The sequence below is a fragment of the Lolium perenne genome, chromosome 2, assembly GCF_019359855.2.
Source record: "Lolium perenne isolate Kyuss_39 chromosome 2, Kyuss_2.0, whole genome shotgun sequence".
NCBI lineage: Eukaryota > Viridiplantae > Streptophyta > Magnoliopsida > Poales > Poaceae > Lolium > Lolium perenne.
Window position 1 is genome coordinate 193771645 of NC_067245.2, and position 13404 is coordinate 193785048.

Consider the following 13404-nt stretch of genomic DNA (forward strand, 5'->3'; position numbering starts at 1 on the left):
TTGCGACAGGGAGGCGAGTGCGACAAAGAAGAAGACAGCTGACACTTGCGCATATGGTTTCTCTCATATCCAACAATACTTGGTCTGATTCTGATTGTGGGGGTGGACATTCCGAGTCCAAGCAAAGGGCAACACAAAAGCCGGCATGACCATGAGCAAGTCGGATCGAGCAGGGCACAGAGAACTGGTCCATGTCGAACGCCCCTGGTACTAGAAGATGCGTCAATCAACCACTGCCACCGCATGCTAATGTAATAAGGTGACTTCAACGGGCCTGAACTAGCTTGGCTTGATCACGTCAAATCTGATGGGAGTTGAGTTGACCAACTCAGATACTGCCTGACTCAATCACTTAAATTTCTCCCATAGACCCAGACTGCAAGGAAAATAAACGCCCGAGAGATTATACTAGCTAGCAAGTAGCCAAGTACGTATTAGATAGCTAGCTAATCTAATCCAAAGGAAATAAACAAAAGCAAGACAAATACTCTTCAGTGCAGGCCTCAACCGGAAAATGACTAAGCTGTTCCTTGCGCATGACCAGATCAAACAAGCTAAGTATTGTACGTACTAGAAGATTCGTCGCACGAGGCGAAAAACCGCCAGCAGATCGATCTGTCTTCACTAATCGTGCCGTAAGATATTGGGCTACAATTCCTATAAGCTATCCAGCGCATCGTCGGTGTATATCTAAATCTAGAATTCTAGATGCGTAGATGCGTACGTAGTCTAGCTACCGGCTAGTTCCTCCGCTCCTTTTCAGCCGCCGAGGGGTTCGTAAACTTTTCTGTCAACGTATTCATTAATCATAAGCTTTTCTGTCAGTTTCTGGGTCACTATCGACTACTGTGATGACACGGGAGCCGGTTATTCAGCCGTGATGGCTTGGTCTCTCCAAATCAAACGGCAATAGTTGTCTTCGTGTGCATCAGATATTCATTTATTTTGTCTACACATGCAAATGCCGTCCCGGTTAAGTAATGTCCTGCCAACGGCAATAGCTTATCGAGCATGTCGCTCGATAAGTAATGTCCGGCTTTGCATCAGATGGTAGTTTTTTTTTTTTTGAAAGGGAACCTTTCAGTTTTTACATCATTGATGCACACAACCACATGTTATTAAGTATTAAAAACAACAACAAACATCAGTGTCGAACAAATAAACATAAAAAACTTGAGCCTATCCATGTAGGACCGATCTCCGTGTTATCTCCAAATCATCACTCCCTGAAAATCAAAATCTGTTGAGTTAGGGTGGTTCGCCGAGTTAAAAGCTTCGAAACTCGACAAACATGATTGTCTGCCAAGTTAATCAAAAAATACATGGAAAAGGTGATAAACTCGGCAAAGATACAAAAAAAAAAGCACTTCCCAAACAAACAAGGAAGCACGCTGCAAAAATTGGAAATGCACTCAGCAAACAAGTGACCACGACAAAGAATGGGGACATGTGGCTGGAGCGCCGGTAGATGACAGCGACGCCATGGCAGCGGGGCTCTTTCGAGTGTACCCTAACGGACACTTGGCAAACAACACTCTTATCCTGCCATCTCTTCCCGCGCCAAACTTCTTTCCACCTTCTTTTCCCACCATTTCCTTCCTTCCATCTTCAGCCCTTGGTCCAATATATATTAGCCCATCCCTCTAGCAAATAATCCACAACTCACTCTTCGGTGTTGTTTCTCATCTCCCTTCTATGTTCTTTTCGTTCGTCGAATATTAATCATCCGGATGAGATCGGGTATATCCTGGGGGTAAGTGATATCCAACACATGGCCTTCCCGAGCCACCACTAGATATATCCGGTCTCAACCATGTGCTTTGTTATAGCTTTGAGGTGTTCTTTTTCTTCGTGGAATAATACAAATCATCCAGATTATATTGGGTATATGGGGGGCATGTGTTATCCAACATACATCGAGTTTCTGAGCTACCACTGAATATGTCCAGTTTCAACTGTGTGCTTTGTTAAAGTCCACACAGTGTTCCAAAAAAATACATAGGTAACATTGAAGCTCCCGTGGTGGTTCATTGTTGTTTTTTCAAAGAAGAATTGGTAGCTGGTAAATCCAACACTTTTTAGGTATATGAAATATACCCTTTATCATCTATCTCATGCTCTATCTAGCCCTAACTGTGCCCCATATGCTTTACTTCCAACTCTCATTCACTTTCTTCCGAGGATTGCACAATTACTAGTTTTTTAGGATATTATTACCTTTCTCTTGCTTTTTATGTGTATGTAGGTGAAAGACACTTTTATGAATAAGGGGATACAAGGGGAGCAAAGAGGACACAATATGGAGGAGTTGCAACCACCAGGCTAAGCCATTTGGAGGATGGAAATAGTCATTTTTTCCAGAAGCGCAAAATACATCCAAGACCATGGTGTTGTAGCACTCAGCCATACGAGTTCAACAAGGCAAACAACACTGAAATCGGAGTTAGAGACTTCAACGACCGCCGGTACGAGCAGGTCGTGCCCGTATGCAGGATCCTGGACGCGAAAACCTCCAAAAAGCAGGCGTTTCTTCACCGTTTTGGCCCCCACTCGTCCCTAGGGTTCCTCCGAGTCGTAAGGTCGGTATTGGGGGGTGTCAAAGGCCCTCTTAGTCCCGACGCTCAAATGCAACTACAATATCCCTCTTTTGCAGCAGTTTTTCACCACCCTTGTGATCAAAGGGGATGATGGACACACTATGAGATGGATGTCTGGCACTAGCCCTTTTGAGGCCACCTTCTATAGGTTTGGTCAGTTGTTGGAATATCCTTTTGGCGAAGATCTTGGCGAGTTTCTCGCTTGTCGTAGTTTTGCCGAAGATCTTGGCGAGTTTCTCGCTTGTCGTAGTTTTGCCGAAGCGTGGCGGCGAAATATCCTCGTCGCCTGTCTCGAACGATGACGATGATTCCGAAAGATCGGAACCGACCACCGACGATCCCGACGAAATTGGAATCTCGAGACGATGCGATCCTTCTTTTCCGACGCGGAAGTGGAACCTTCCGAACGTCATCTCCATAGGCTCCTCCAGATACGCATATGCATCCAAACGGGAGGGCGGGCGAGGAACAAAATCGACTAGATCAGTTTCGATCTGTTTACCTCTGTCCATCGCGTTGCTTGCCACCGAAGAAGTCGACGATCTTGAACGTGCCATCGAGATCAGCTCCTTGTCGCCTCTAATTCCCACAGACGGCGCCAATTGATAATGTATCGACTTGTCAATGCCTACGGATTGTAGACTAGGTTTTAGTTGGAAGTAGAGGGCAAGTAGATCTCGAGGGTTCAGCCGGAAAAGTACTCGACTGCTAGGAAATTAGGGTTATGTTGACAATGGAATCGATCCCCTCTTTGTCCCTCGACTCCCCCTTATATAGGAGGCGGAGCCGAGGGTTTCGTGATGTACAAGTTTACAAAGTCCGGGAGACTCTCTGAGTTCACCGTGTAATAGTTACAAGTCGAGTATTCCTAATATAACTCTATATTTCCAAACTATCTCTTAATTGGGCTTCTGGGCTTCATAAACTTCGGGTCGTGGGCCTTCAGTAAACCCCGGGTATCATCTTCGGCAGGCCCATTGGGGATGCCTATGTCACCCAATGCCATTGGTCACCATCTCCATGCACCGGGTCGCTGATGATGATCAACGGGCTTGATGAAGTGTCTTGATTATTCCCTAGCAACAACGCTAAAAACATCTTGATACGTTGGGACTCCAAGTGCAGAGTGTTGTATCAGCAGACTATTTTTCCCACAAGGGTGACTCTAGGGTTTAAATCGAACTCTTGGGGAGATGAGCAGAGAGTATTCTCATCTCTCTTCTTCTAGCAATCCTGCAAGTAAAATAAAAGCCTTGTGTCCCCAACTTCACCGTGTGGTTGTCAAGCACAAGGTTTCGCGTAAGTAAATAAAACACATGTAAAAATAAAGCGAGTAAAACTAGATGAAATAAAGTAACTAAGTAAAAACTGTGAAGGGATTGATTTTTTTTGGTGTTTTGGATGCAAATAAGAAAGGTAAATATATTTGTATTTTTGGATTAAAATAGTGAAGCAAACAGAAAACAAGATAAAAGAAAGATAACGGTGTTTCTTATGATAAAAAGTGGATCGGGGTTCATGGGTTCACTTGACTATTCTCTCTTTTAAGTTGTAATGGACAAATAGTAATTCATCAATTAGATATGAGGATGCAGAACAATAACATGAGTAAGATACGCATTCATATCGGCATCACGCCTTAACATAGAGATGATGCAACACATCTCTCTTATACTACATAAGAAATGGAAAACTTCATGCAATCTTGTATTAAGAATTAACAGAGTATAGCCATACGTACTTTGACATGATGTTTGAATATCAAATATACTACCTTGACCAGACAAGATCATCACTTTTGTCATGTGATCAACATAGCACATGGATTCACTTTATCCTTATCGAGGTAGCAAAAGAAAAGGCAAAGTCATAATAGATCATGAATTTGTTGTCACTACAATCAATAAAAATCATGCTACTCCATCTAATACACACTTCACCCCACACACGCTCTTGCATAGATGTTGGATCAGAAAAAAATACTTAAGAACGGGTACATAATATGCATCTATCAATACATCTTACACATAATACAATCAGATCTCGTAGCACAATATTATAGAATAAGGATCTATTACATAAGTATTACAAATATGGCCATAATCATGTGAGGCAGCTCATATGGCACTAAGAACTATTGAGAGAAATAGATCAAGCTACTGCCACAAACCCGTAGTCCAGAGGTGGAATATTCTCCCTTGATCATATGGTGATGACAATGAAGACGTCGGAGAAGGTGGAGATCCCTCTGGCGGTGATCCCGACGGAGTTTCCCCCTCCAATCTTCTCTGCCGCAGCCTCTTTTTTCGTGTTTGTGTCTTCCTGCGGCGCTCTCCTCCTGAGAACTCTTCGGGGCCATATATATATAGTGATTTTTAGGTCAAAATACGCCGGTGGGTGAAAAGATCACGCGATTTGGACGATCGACGACCGAAAGAGCTCAGGTGGCGCGCCCTAGAAGCCTAGGCACACCACATGGGCTCTTTTGGGCCTCAGGCCCTTCTAGGTGTGCTTCCAGGTCCCAGGTTGCTTCCCCGATGAAAAAATGACGCTCCAAAAATCTCAGGTCAATTTGACTCCTTATATGTCTCTGAAAGTAAAAAATACACAAAACAGGATTTTCATGTACTGCGGAGTTATAAACCAAATAAAGGGGATCATTCTTAAATCCCCATAAATCAATGTAAAACATGGCATTATCATCATATATGTTGCAAATATGTGGAAATTAAATATGATACAGGATAAAGTTCATGTATGCCTTTTACATGCATCAGTCGCCCAAGCAAGGATAAGCTCTACAAGCTCTATGATGATACTGGAGTGCTTGGCACTGTCACCGGTCTTCTGGCTCTATATGATCAGCTTGTGATCATCTTGTGTGACAGCATTGCTCCAAGTTGGGCAACAATGATGTTATTCGCAGTGCCCTAGTAAATCTTCTTCACCTTGCCTATGAGTGTGCACAAAATGAAGATGAGTCTCAGGATTTTCGTGTGGATGTGATGGCCTATATCTTCCATGAGATTTTTGATACTATTGTGTCCAGAATTTATATTCCATATGATCCCTAAATTATGATACTCATCAAGGATACTATTGGCATTTATGATTTGAGTGATGACTGTGTGGAGCACCTTGTTAAGAAGCCATATGTGAAAAGAAAGAAGGGTGCCTCCACTGCTTCTGCTACCCTGGGTCTTTCACAAGAGATGCTCATGCTAGTTCCACCACCCATGGGCGCCAGGCTCCCTCCACATACATCAAGAAAGAGGTGAAGAAGCTGAATTGGTTTTAGTGCAATGTCTTGCACATGAATGTTGAGATTCAAGAGGAGAACTATCAGTCCAGTCGTGAGTGTGCAAACATTCAGTACAATCATCAGGTTATTCTTCGCAAGCTCAGTGGCGAGCAAGGCCCTCCTTCTGAGCTTACTACTCATGCTACCAACAACAACTGGCACTCCTCTCTGACCAACTCGACCGAGCTTGAGCAGCACCTTCTAAGGAGCAGTATTTCTCGCTCTTCCCCACCACCAACCTAGGACAGTGATGAGGACTATGTGAGTGAGGATGTCTCGGACCCCGCAAACTTGGAGTGATCTCCTTGGGACGTGTATCATATCCTTTTCCCTTTTTTGGTGTTTCGATGCCAAAGGGGGAGAGGTAGTTCTATTAGGCTCTCGGGGATCTGCATGGATGGGGCTCAAGCATATGCTTTTACCATTCTTTGAGAGCTTGTGTCCATTTATTTGTCATTTGTGTTGAACATTTGCGTATTTATTGTTCTACTATGTTCTATGTGTCATTTGCAAGGTATGTGAGACATATGGATTTCGGTATTCTATATTGTTGAGACTATATTATTGCATGGTATGTGACTTATGGATTTTGGTATTCTCTATTACCATAAGGCTATGAACTCTATCTCAAAGTCTAAACTATATTTGATATGATATCTCATACCTATTGTTGTTTGATCATGTCTCTTATATTAAATCTTTGAGGCCAGTTGAACCTCTTTGTTGTGCATATGTATTCAAATATAAATTACTTATATGCACACATCTAGGGGAAGTGCCTCTATCCATTTGCAACATGTTTATATGTGATATTTGAACTTTATTGCAAATCCCAGTGTTGTCATCTAACACCAAAAAGGGAGAATCGAAAGAACATTTCCCTATCATTATGGTTTTGTGTGTTAGATAACAACATTGATCATGATGTAATGATATTTTTAGTGGTGCGGGGTCATTTGGATGTGTTCATTTTATCAACAACGAACACCAAAAAGTATGGATCATATATTGCGGATGAAAAGAGTTTAGTTTTCCAGCTCCAAGCCAGATATTCCGAAGTATCTGGGAGGGGGGAAGGGGATATTCCGCCCAGTCTGGATTATCCCCCGAAAAACGGAAAAAGACTTTGAAGAGACCAAACGTGCGAGCCCTAGCACACCCCCCCACCTCCCCCGCGGATATTTGGCCAGATATTTGACCGGAGATTTCAAAAAGCCGAATTATTCAGTAGGCCGGATAATCCAGCCTGCACTTAGGTCGGATACTTTGGCCCCAATTTCGTCCAACGGCTCTTTCAGTAGCTTGGGTATAAATACCCCACTTCATCTTCCACCTCAAGATGCTCGTTTTTTATCAAGAGAACCTCATCCAGCTCAACCAAGATTTCCACTAGATCTCAACAACCCAAAGCTCTTGATCTTTGGAGAATCAAAGAAGACGAACATGATCTACATCATCACCAAAGCGATTTGATTTTCCCCCTCATTCACCTGAGGGGACTTTGACTAGAGTTTCCTTTGGAAACCCTAGTTGTTGTTTACATCATTGATAACTTGTTGTTCCGTTGTAACAGCCTTGGTAGGCTCTAATTCGGTTATGTATGTGTGCCCCAAAAACCTTGCAAAGGCTCACTTTCCGTCTCGAGGAAATCCCTTAGCGGACAAGTGAGCTAGGCCTTCGTGGCGGCGCTCACCGGAGAATAGGGTGAGGCTTTTGTGCCGCTGGTTAGGCCTTTGCGGCAACCACACCCCTCCAACGTAGACATACTTCCCTCAAAAGGAAGGAACCACGGGAATCATCACTTGTGTCTCCACATGCTCCACTCTTGGTTACCTCTATCTTTTATTGTGTTTATTGTATCTTTCTTAGCGGTAGATTGCTTTGTTGTGTAGCCTTTCATCTAGGTAAATTCACTTAGTTGCATATCTAGAAAATTTACCTTTGTGCCAAGCCTATTTTTTTTTAAAAAAAAAACTATAAACTTGGTAGCACCTGTTCAACCCCTATTTTTCTGATTTTTTTAATTTGTTTTGCTCAAATTAGGACTCACATGAAATGATGCTTAGTCAAACTAGGCCTTGCAGGGCACACCGTAGAGACCATGCAAAATCGACAAAGGCACCATGTTGCAGCAGCCTATGTTCCTGGCATTTTGTCTTTATCAAATGGTATGGCCCGACAGAGATCTTTACTGTATTTTGAGGGGCACATGACAAAGAACTGAGGCTTTTCCAAGTTTCAGGGAAAAACACTCGGCAAAGCCTCGGTTCTTTGCCTTGTCCCCCTCAAAATACACGCCGAAAAAGATTTAAAGTTTATCTGTGTATACTAAATACACACAATAAACGTATACAAATCATAAACTAACATGACACGTGTCTCCTCGGTTAAAATAGTCCCCCGTCAAGCAACATTTTTTATCAATAGAGGCCGAAAAACACTCGGAAAAAATCTTTGCCAAGTTCCGGGGCAAAAACACTCGGAAAAATGCCTTTGCCCATGGGATTATAAAAGGCTTTGCGAAGTTCCAGGCGGCCTTTGTAGAGCATCTTCCCACTAGGCAAAGGCACAATGACCCGTAGTGCCAAATTGTATAGTGCAAGATGCTTAGAGGGCGCTTTAAAAAAAACTAGTTTCTGAAACATGGATGCTTATTTATGCTATACATGATAGCTAAGTAGGCACCTCTCTTTTAAAAATAAGCGCCGGTGCTTTAGAAAAAACTTGGTTTGTTTTCATAAGTACCCCTTTAAGCACCTTGATTAATAAGAGTGTAATCCACTAGTTGAGCAACATGTGACTTGAAGAAAGGTGCAACACTCCAAGATAATGCCTTCAAGAAGGAACCTCCGCTCGCACGTCGATGTTGACCGATCCGAACTAGCCCCGAAGCAAAACCTCGAACCAACACCTTTAACAAGGAAATGACATGAGGCTGCCCTATCAAGGTAGAATGCCAAATCATGGGTTTCACCTCGAGAAAAAACATCCTAGTGTCAATGACCAATATCTGTCATCTACCACTCTATCAACTGGACCACACACAGAACTAGTCGGCCAATGGAGGATTTGCTGGAAGTGGTCCGGTGGTGGTTGCACTATCATCCTACTGCTGCCGATTTATTTGTGGTGTTATGCCGGGAAAACTCGGGTAAACCCCATATCTAATTCATGAGTTAAATTACAAGCTACTTCCTCTGGCTCAAAGTACAAAAGGTTTTGGTAAGCTAAAATAGCTAACCAAAAGACTTTGCTATCTGAGAACTAACAGAACATCTTCCATGTTATGGCCTTGTGATTAGCTTTATTAATTTAAAGTCAAGATATGGTCTTAAGTTCAAACTAACCCAGACCTTCCATGCTGACAGAAGCGTCGATGGTAGGACTGAAAGTGTCTATGTGGATCTCAGCCCTAAAAATGGACCAGCGGTTAATGGCGGTAACGATTTCTTTCGCGTGGGCATGAGACGCTCCCGTTTCATTTAGTGGGTGCCTCGACTATGCGATGTTCCCGGGTTCTAGCTAGTGTTTTTTTTGTGTTTTCAGGGAATGAGTCCCTGTTGGCATGATCTTCTTTCATTGTTGTGCTTGGTAGGTGTTGTGTGGTGGTTTCTAGTTTTTTTCATATATAATCTCTTGTTCAACCTTTGATAAATAAAAATAAATAAAAGCGGCCGTTTGAATTCATGCAGAGGCCGGGGCATAGCATCCAGTTCGAAAAAACGCGCGTGTGTGTTCTTGTAAGTGCTGTTAGAGCAGGTCTAACAGACCCCGTAAAAGGGGCAAACCCGTATAATAACCGTCAAAATAAGGGGTTGGGCGCTACCCGGCCGTCTAGCAGACCCCGTAAAACTGGCCCCCGGGTCGATTTTTTACAGTTTTGGTTACGGGGCGGCTCTTCGCCCCTTACTTCTACGGGGCGGGAGGCTGAATATAGGGCCAACCCCTCATCCCATTTCACTAGGGCGCGCGGATATTTCAGAATTCCCAACCGTTTTCCCCGCGCCGCCGCCATAGCTACCCGCGCGCCGCCGCTGAAAACAGAATATTCCGTAGGATTCTGTTTTACGGGGTGGGGATACAGGGTCTGCTAGCTCGGACGAGTTTTCGACCAGCAAAAAGTGAATACAGGACCCTTTACTCATGTTTTAAGGGGTAGAAAAATAAGAGGTCTGTTATACATGCTCTTACCGCGTACAAGAGAGACTAGGTTAATCACAAATTCACAATGCAGGCCAAACAAGCTGGAATATTTATATTTCAATATGCATTCTGTTGCACGGCTGCAAGGCAACTCACATCCGTGACGGAGATACATCGACGCAAGCTTGGCCAGGTGTCGCGTTTGACCGACGTCGCCATAGTACTGTCCCAACTCGGCCCAAGAAATGTATAAGTACCAAATGCAGCCCCCTGCCGTCCAAGCAAAGCTCAGCTCTTCATAACAAACTCCGCCATTTGCCTTGCCTTGCCTTGGAACCAAAGCTAGCTCAGTCAGCTCAGCTCAGGCGATACATCAGTACGTACATCACCGTCACACATCGCGGACAACGATCAAACCATCTATCGATAGCAACAATGACGCGCGCCGGCAGCCGCAGCACCTTGGCTCCCCGCCGCACGCTCCCGGCCACCGTCGTCGACGACACCGTGGCCGCCGCCGCCATTCTGCTCGACAAATGGCACCCGGAGGATTCTTCTTCCGGCCGCTCCCTCTTCCTCGACTCCACCACCCCGCACGAGGCCGACGCCTTCCTGCGCGCCGCCAAGGACCTGCACCGCGCCATGCTCTTCTACGCGTCCGGTATCACCACCAAGGACGTCCACGGCGGCGGCCACGGTCTCATACAGGCGCAGGAGCTTCTTGACACTGCCATGAGGAGGCTCCAGCTCGAGCTCCAGATCCTCCTCTCCTCCCTACCGAACGTCTTGAAGTTCGAGCAAGACGACGACGTCGACCAGAGCACCGACGCTCTGAGAGAAACGTGCGGCCACCTCCGCGCGGTCGCGGAGGCCATGCTGGCCGCCGGGTACGGCCAGGAGTGCGTCTCCGTCTTCAAGGAGCGCCGCCGCGCGTCCGTGGCTTCCGCGCTACAGCGCCTGCACGGCTTTTCGTCATCCCTGCAGCAGGCCACGATCAACAAGCTATCCTGGGAACAGATTGAACCCAAGATGCAGTCCTGGCTCTCCGGCGCGCGCGCCGCGTTCGCGTCCGTCTTCGCCGAGGAAAGAGACCTCTGTGACCGCGTCTTCGCCGGGGAAAACGCGTCCGTCGGCGATGCCTTGTTCTCGGCCGTCGCCGAAGATAAGGCAATGATCATCCTCGCGTTCGCCGAGGCCGCCGTGGCGCGCGCGCGCCGCGCCCCGGAGCGGCTGTTCCGCGTGCTCGACGTCCACGACGCGCTCACGGAGACCATCATCCCGTCCATCGTCGCGGCGTTTGGTGACAAGTCGGAGGTCACGGCCCGTGCCGTCACGCTAGCGGTGACCAAGGTCGGCGACGCGGCGCGGGGCATGGTGGCCAGCTTCGAGGCGGCCATCGAGAAGGAGCCCGCCAAGGCCACGGTGGCGGGCGGCGCGGTGCACCCGCTCACCCGCTACGTCATGAACTACCTCGTCTTCCTCGCCGACTACGAGAACGCGTTGGCTCGCATATACTCGGCGGAGCAGTTTACGGACACGTCGTCATCCGTCGGCTCCGGAAGCGACACCACCAGCTCGTCATCGTCGGACCTCTCAATGTCGTCGACATCATCGTCATCGATGAAGCTAGCGACACTTAGCCTGTGGTCGAACCCGATCGGTTGGCTCGTGTCCGTTCTGATGCGGAAGCTGGACGCAAAGGCCGGGAACTACCGGGAGGCGGCGCTGAGCTATTTGTTCCTGGCGAACAACACGCACTACGTGGCCAAGAAGGTGGGCGGCGGCACGAAGCTGGAGGCGGTCCTCGGCGAGGAGTGGGCGGAGGCGCAGAGGGCCAAGGCGCGGGGGTACGTGGACGTGTACGTTCGCGCGGCGTGGGGGACCAAGGTGCTCCGCGGCGGCGCCATGGACGAGGCGGTGGTGGAGGCGGCGACGATGCAGGAGAGGTGGGTGGCGGCGGACGATGACATGGGGGAGGTGCTCAGGGCGGTGGCCAAGGCAGCCGTGGTTCCCACGTACAGGATGTTCTACCGGCGGCAGGGAGCTGCGGCCAGGCTAACGCCGGGGGACGTGATCGGCATGATAGACGGGCTGTTCGGCGGCCGGGCGTCAGACATCAGCAGCAGCAATAGCTTAGTCAGCACCTAGGCAAAAAAAAAAAAAAAAACAACTAACATGTACATTGTCTGTTGCTGTGCAGCGCGTTTCTGAACAATAATGTATTGATCCACATTTTGCCACGTTCAAATTAACTAATCCTCATTTCTTTTTAACAAATTAGGGATTATATTATTATCATGAAGATGCCAATTAAAAAATATGATATCATGCATTGTAAATATAGTAACATATAGTAGTATCATACAAGCATGATACTTCTATATGATACTTATGCATTGCGAGTAGTCTCGTACAGCATCTTGCGTGACGCTTCAACTTGTCCAGGTGTGTACGGCTGAAGTAGCTAGTGAACTGACGAAACGTTACTTAATAGTAATGCACAATTAATATACTACTCCTAACTGAGCCCAAATGGATTTCCCCAGATTCATATGGAATTTCGTTGCGGACTGCCGTATCAATCGTGCAATACCCGGGACACAACTTCTACTTGAATGTGTTTCTCCCGTGCACGTTTCACTCGGTAGTAGGAAATTTGCCTCGGCGGTATGCTAGGTCCAAACTGTTTGTTATAGTATTTTATAAGTACTATAATATGTGGGTTATAATTAATAGAGATTTTAATTGCAGAAGAATGGGCAGAAGTGAAAGGATCAAAGTCTTTTATCGGGAAAAGGTGAGAATGATAAAAAAAAGTAAATCACTTATTTGAAACGTCTTTAAAAAATAGTCTTTGTTATTAGAACTTATATTTTCGATGATTAAAGGGAAGAATTTTTTTTAAAGGGAAGCGCTAATCGTGAGGAATAAACAGAAGAGGGTAGTGTGGACAAAGAACGTCGGATGATCGTAGGACGATGGAAAAAAAATAGTATGCCATTAGGCATCTCCAACGGGCCGATCCAAATGATTCTCGGCTGCCAGAAAAGATCCGCGCAGACAGCTGAACATGGATGGTTGTCATTTGGGTGAAAGTAGCCACTTTTTGGATGAATCTTGCCACTTTTTAGATATATTGTAAGATATTGTCTAACTTTGCACATTCTGGAGAAACCTGCCACTAGTTGGCGCTGCCTGGAGGGCAAAGGCATATGTTTGCCACATCTTATGCTTGACAATTTCTATGTTATTCTGTTGCAATTTGAAATGGAGTTGCCCAACTGGAAAGGTGTTCAAAATTGTCAGTGGACCGAATGGATCGCGCCGCTAGGCGCACTGTGTGGGCAGGCTGGACCGTGCGAC

The 13404-nt window shown here is 46.1% G+C and overlaps 1 protein-coding gene across 1 annotated transcript; it reads left to right on the forward strand.

The window, feature by feature from the left end:
* The first annotated feature begins 10338 nt into the window (after positions 1-10338).
* LOC127334269 (exocyst complex component EXO70B2-like) lies at positions 10339-12280 on the forward strand. The gene has a single exon (XM_051360685.2). The coding sequence runs from the start codon at positions 10477-10479 to the stop codon at positions 12187-12189; it is 1713 nt and encodes a 570-aa protein (XP_051216645.1). The 5' UTR covers positions 10339-10476; the 3' UTR covers positions 12190-12280.
* The last annotated feature ends 1124 nt before the right edge of the window (positions 12281-13404 follow it).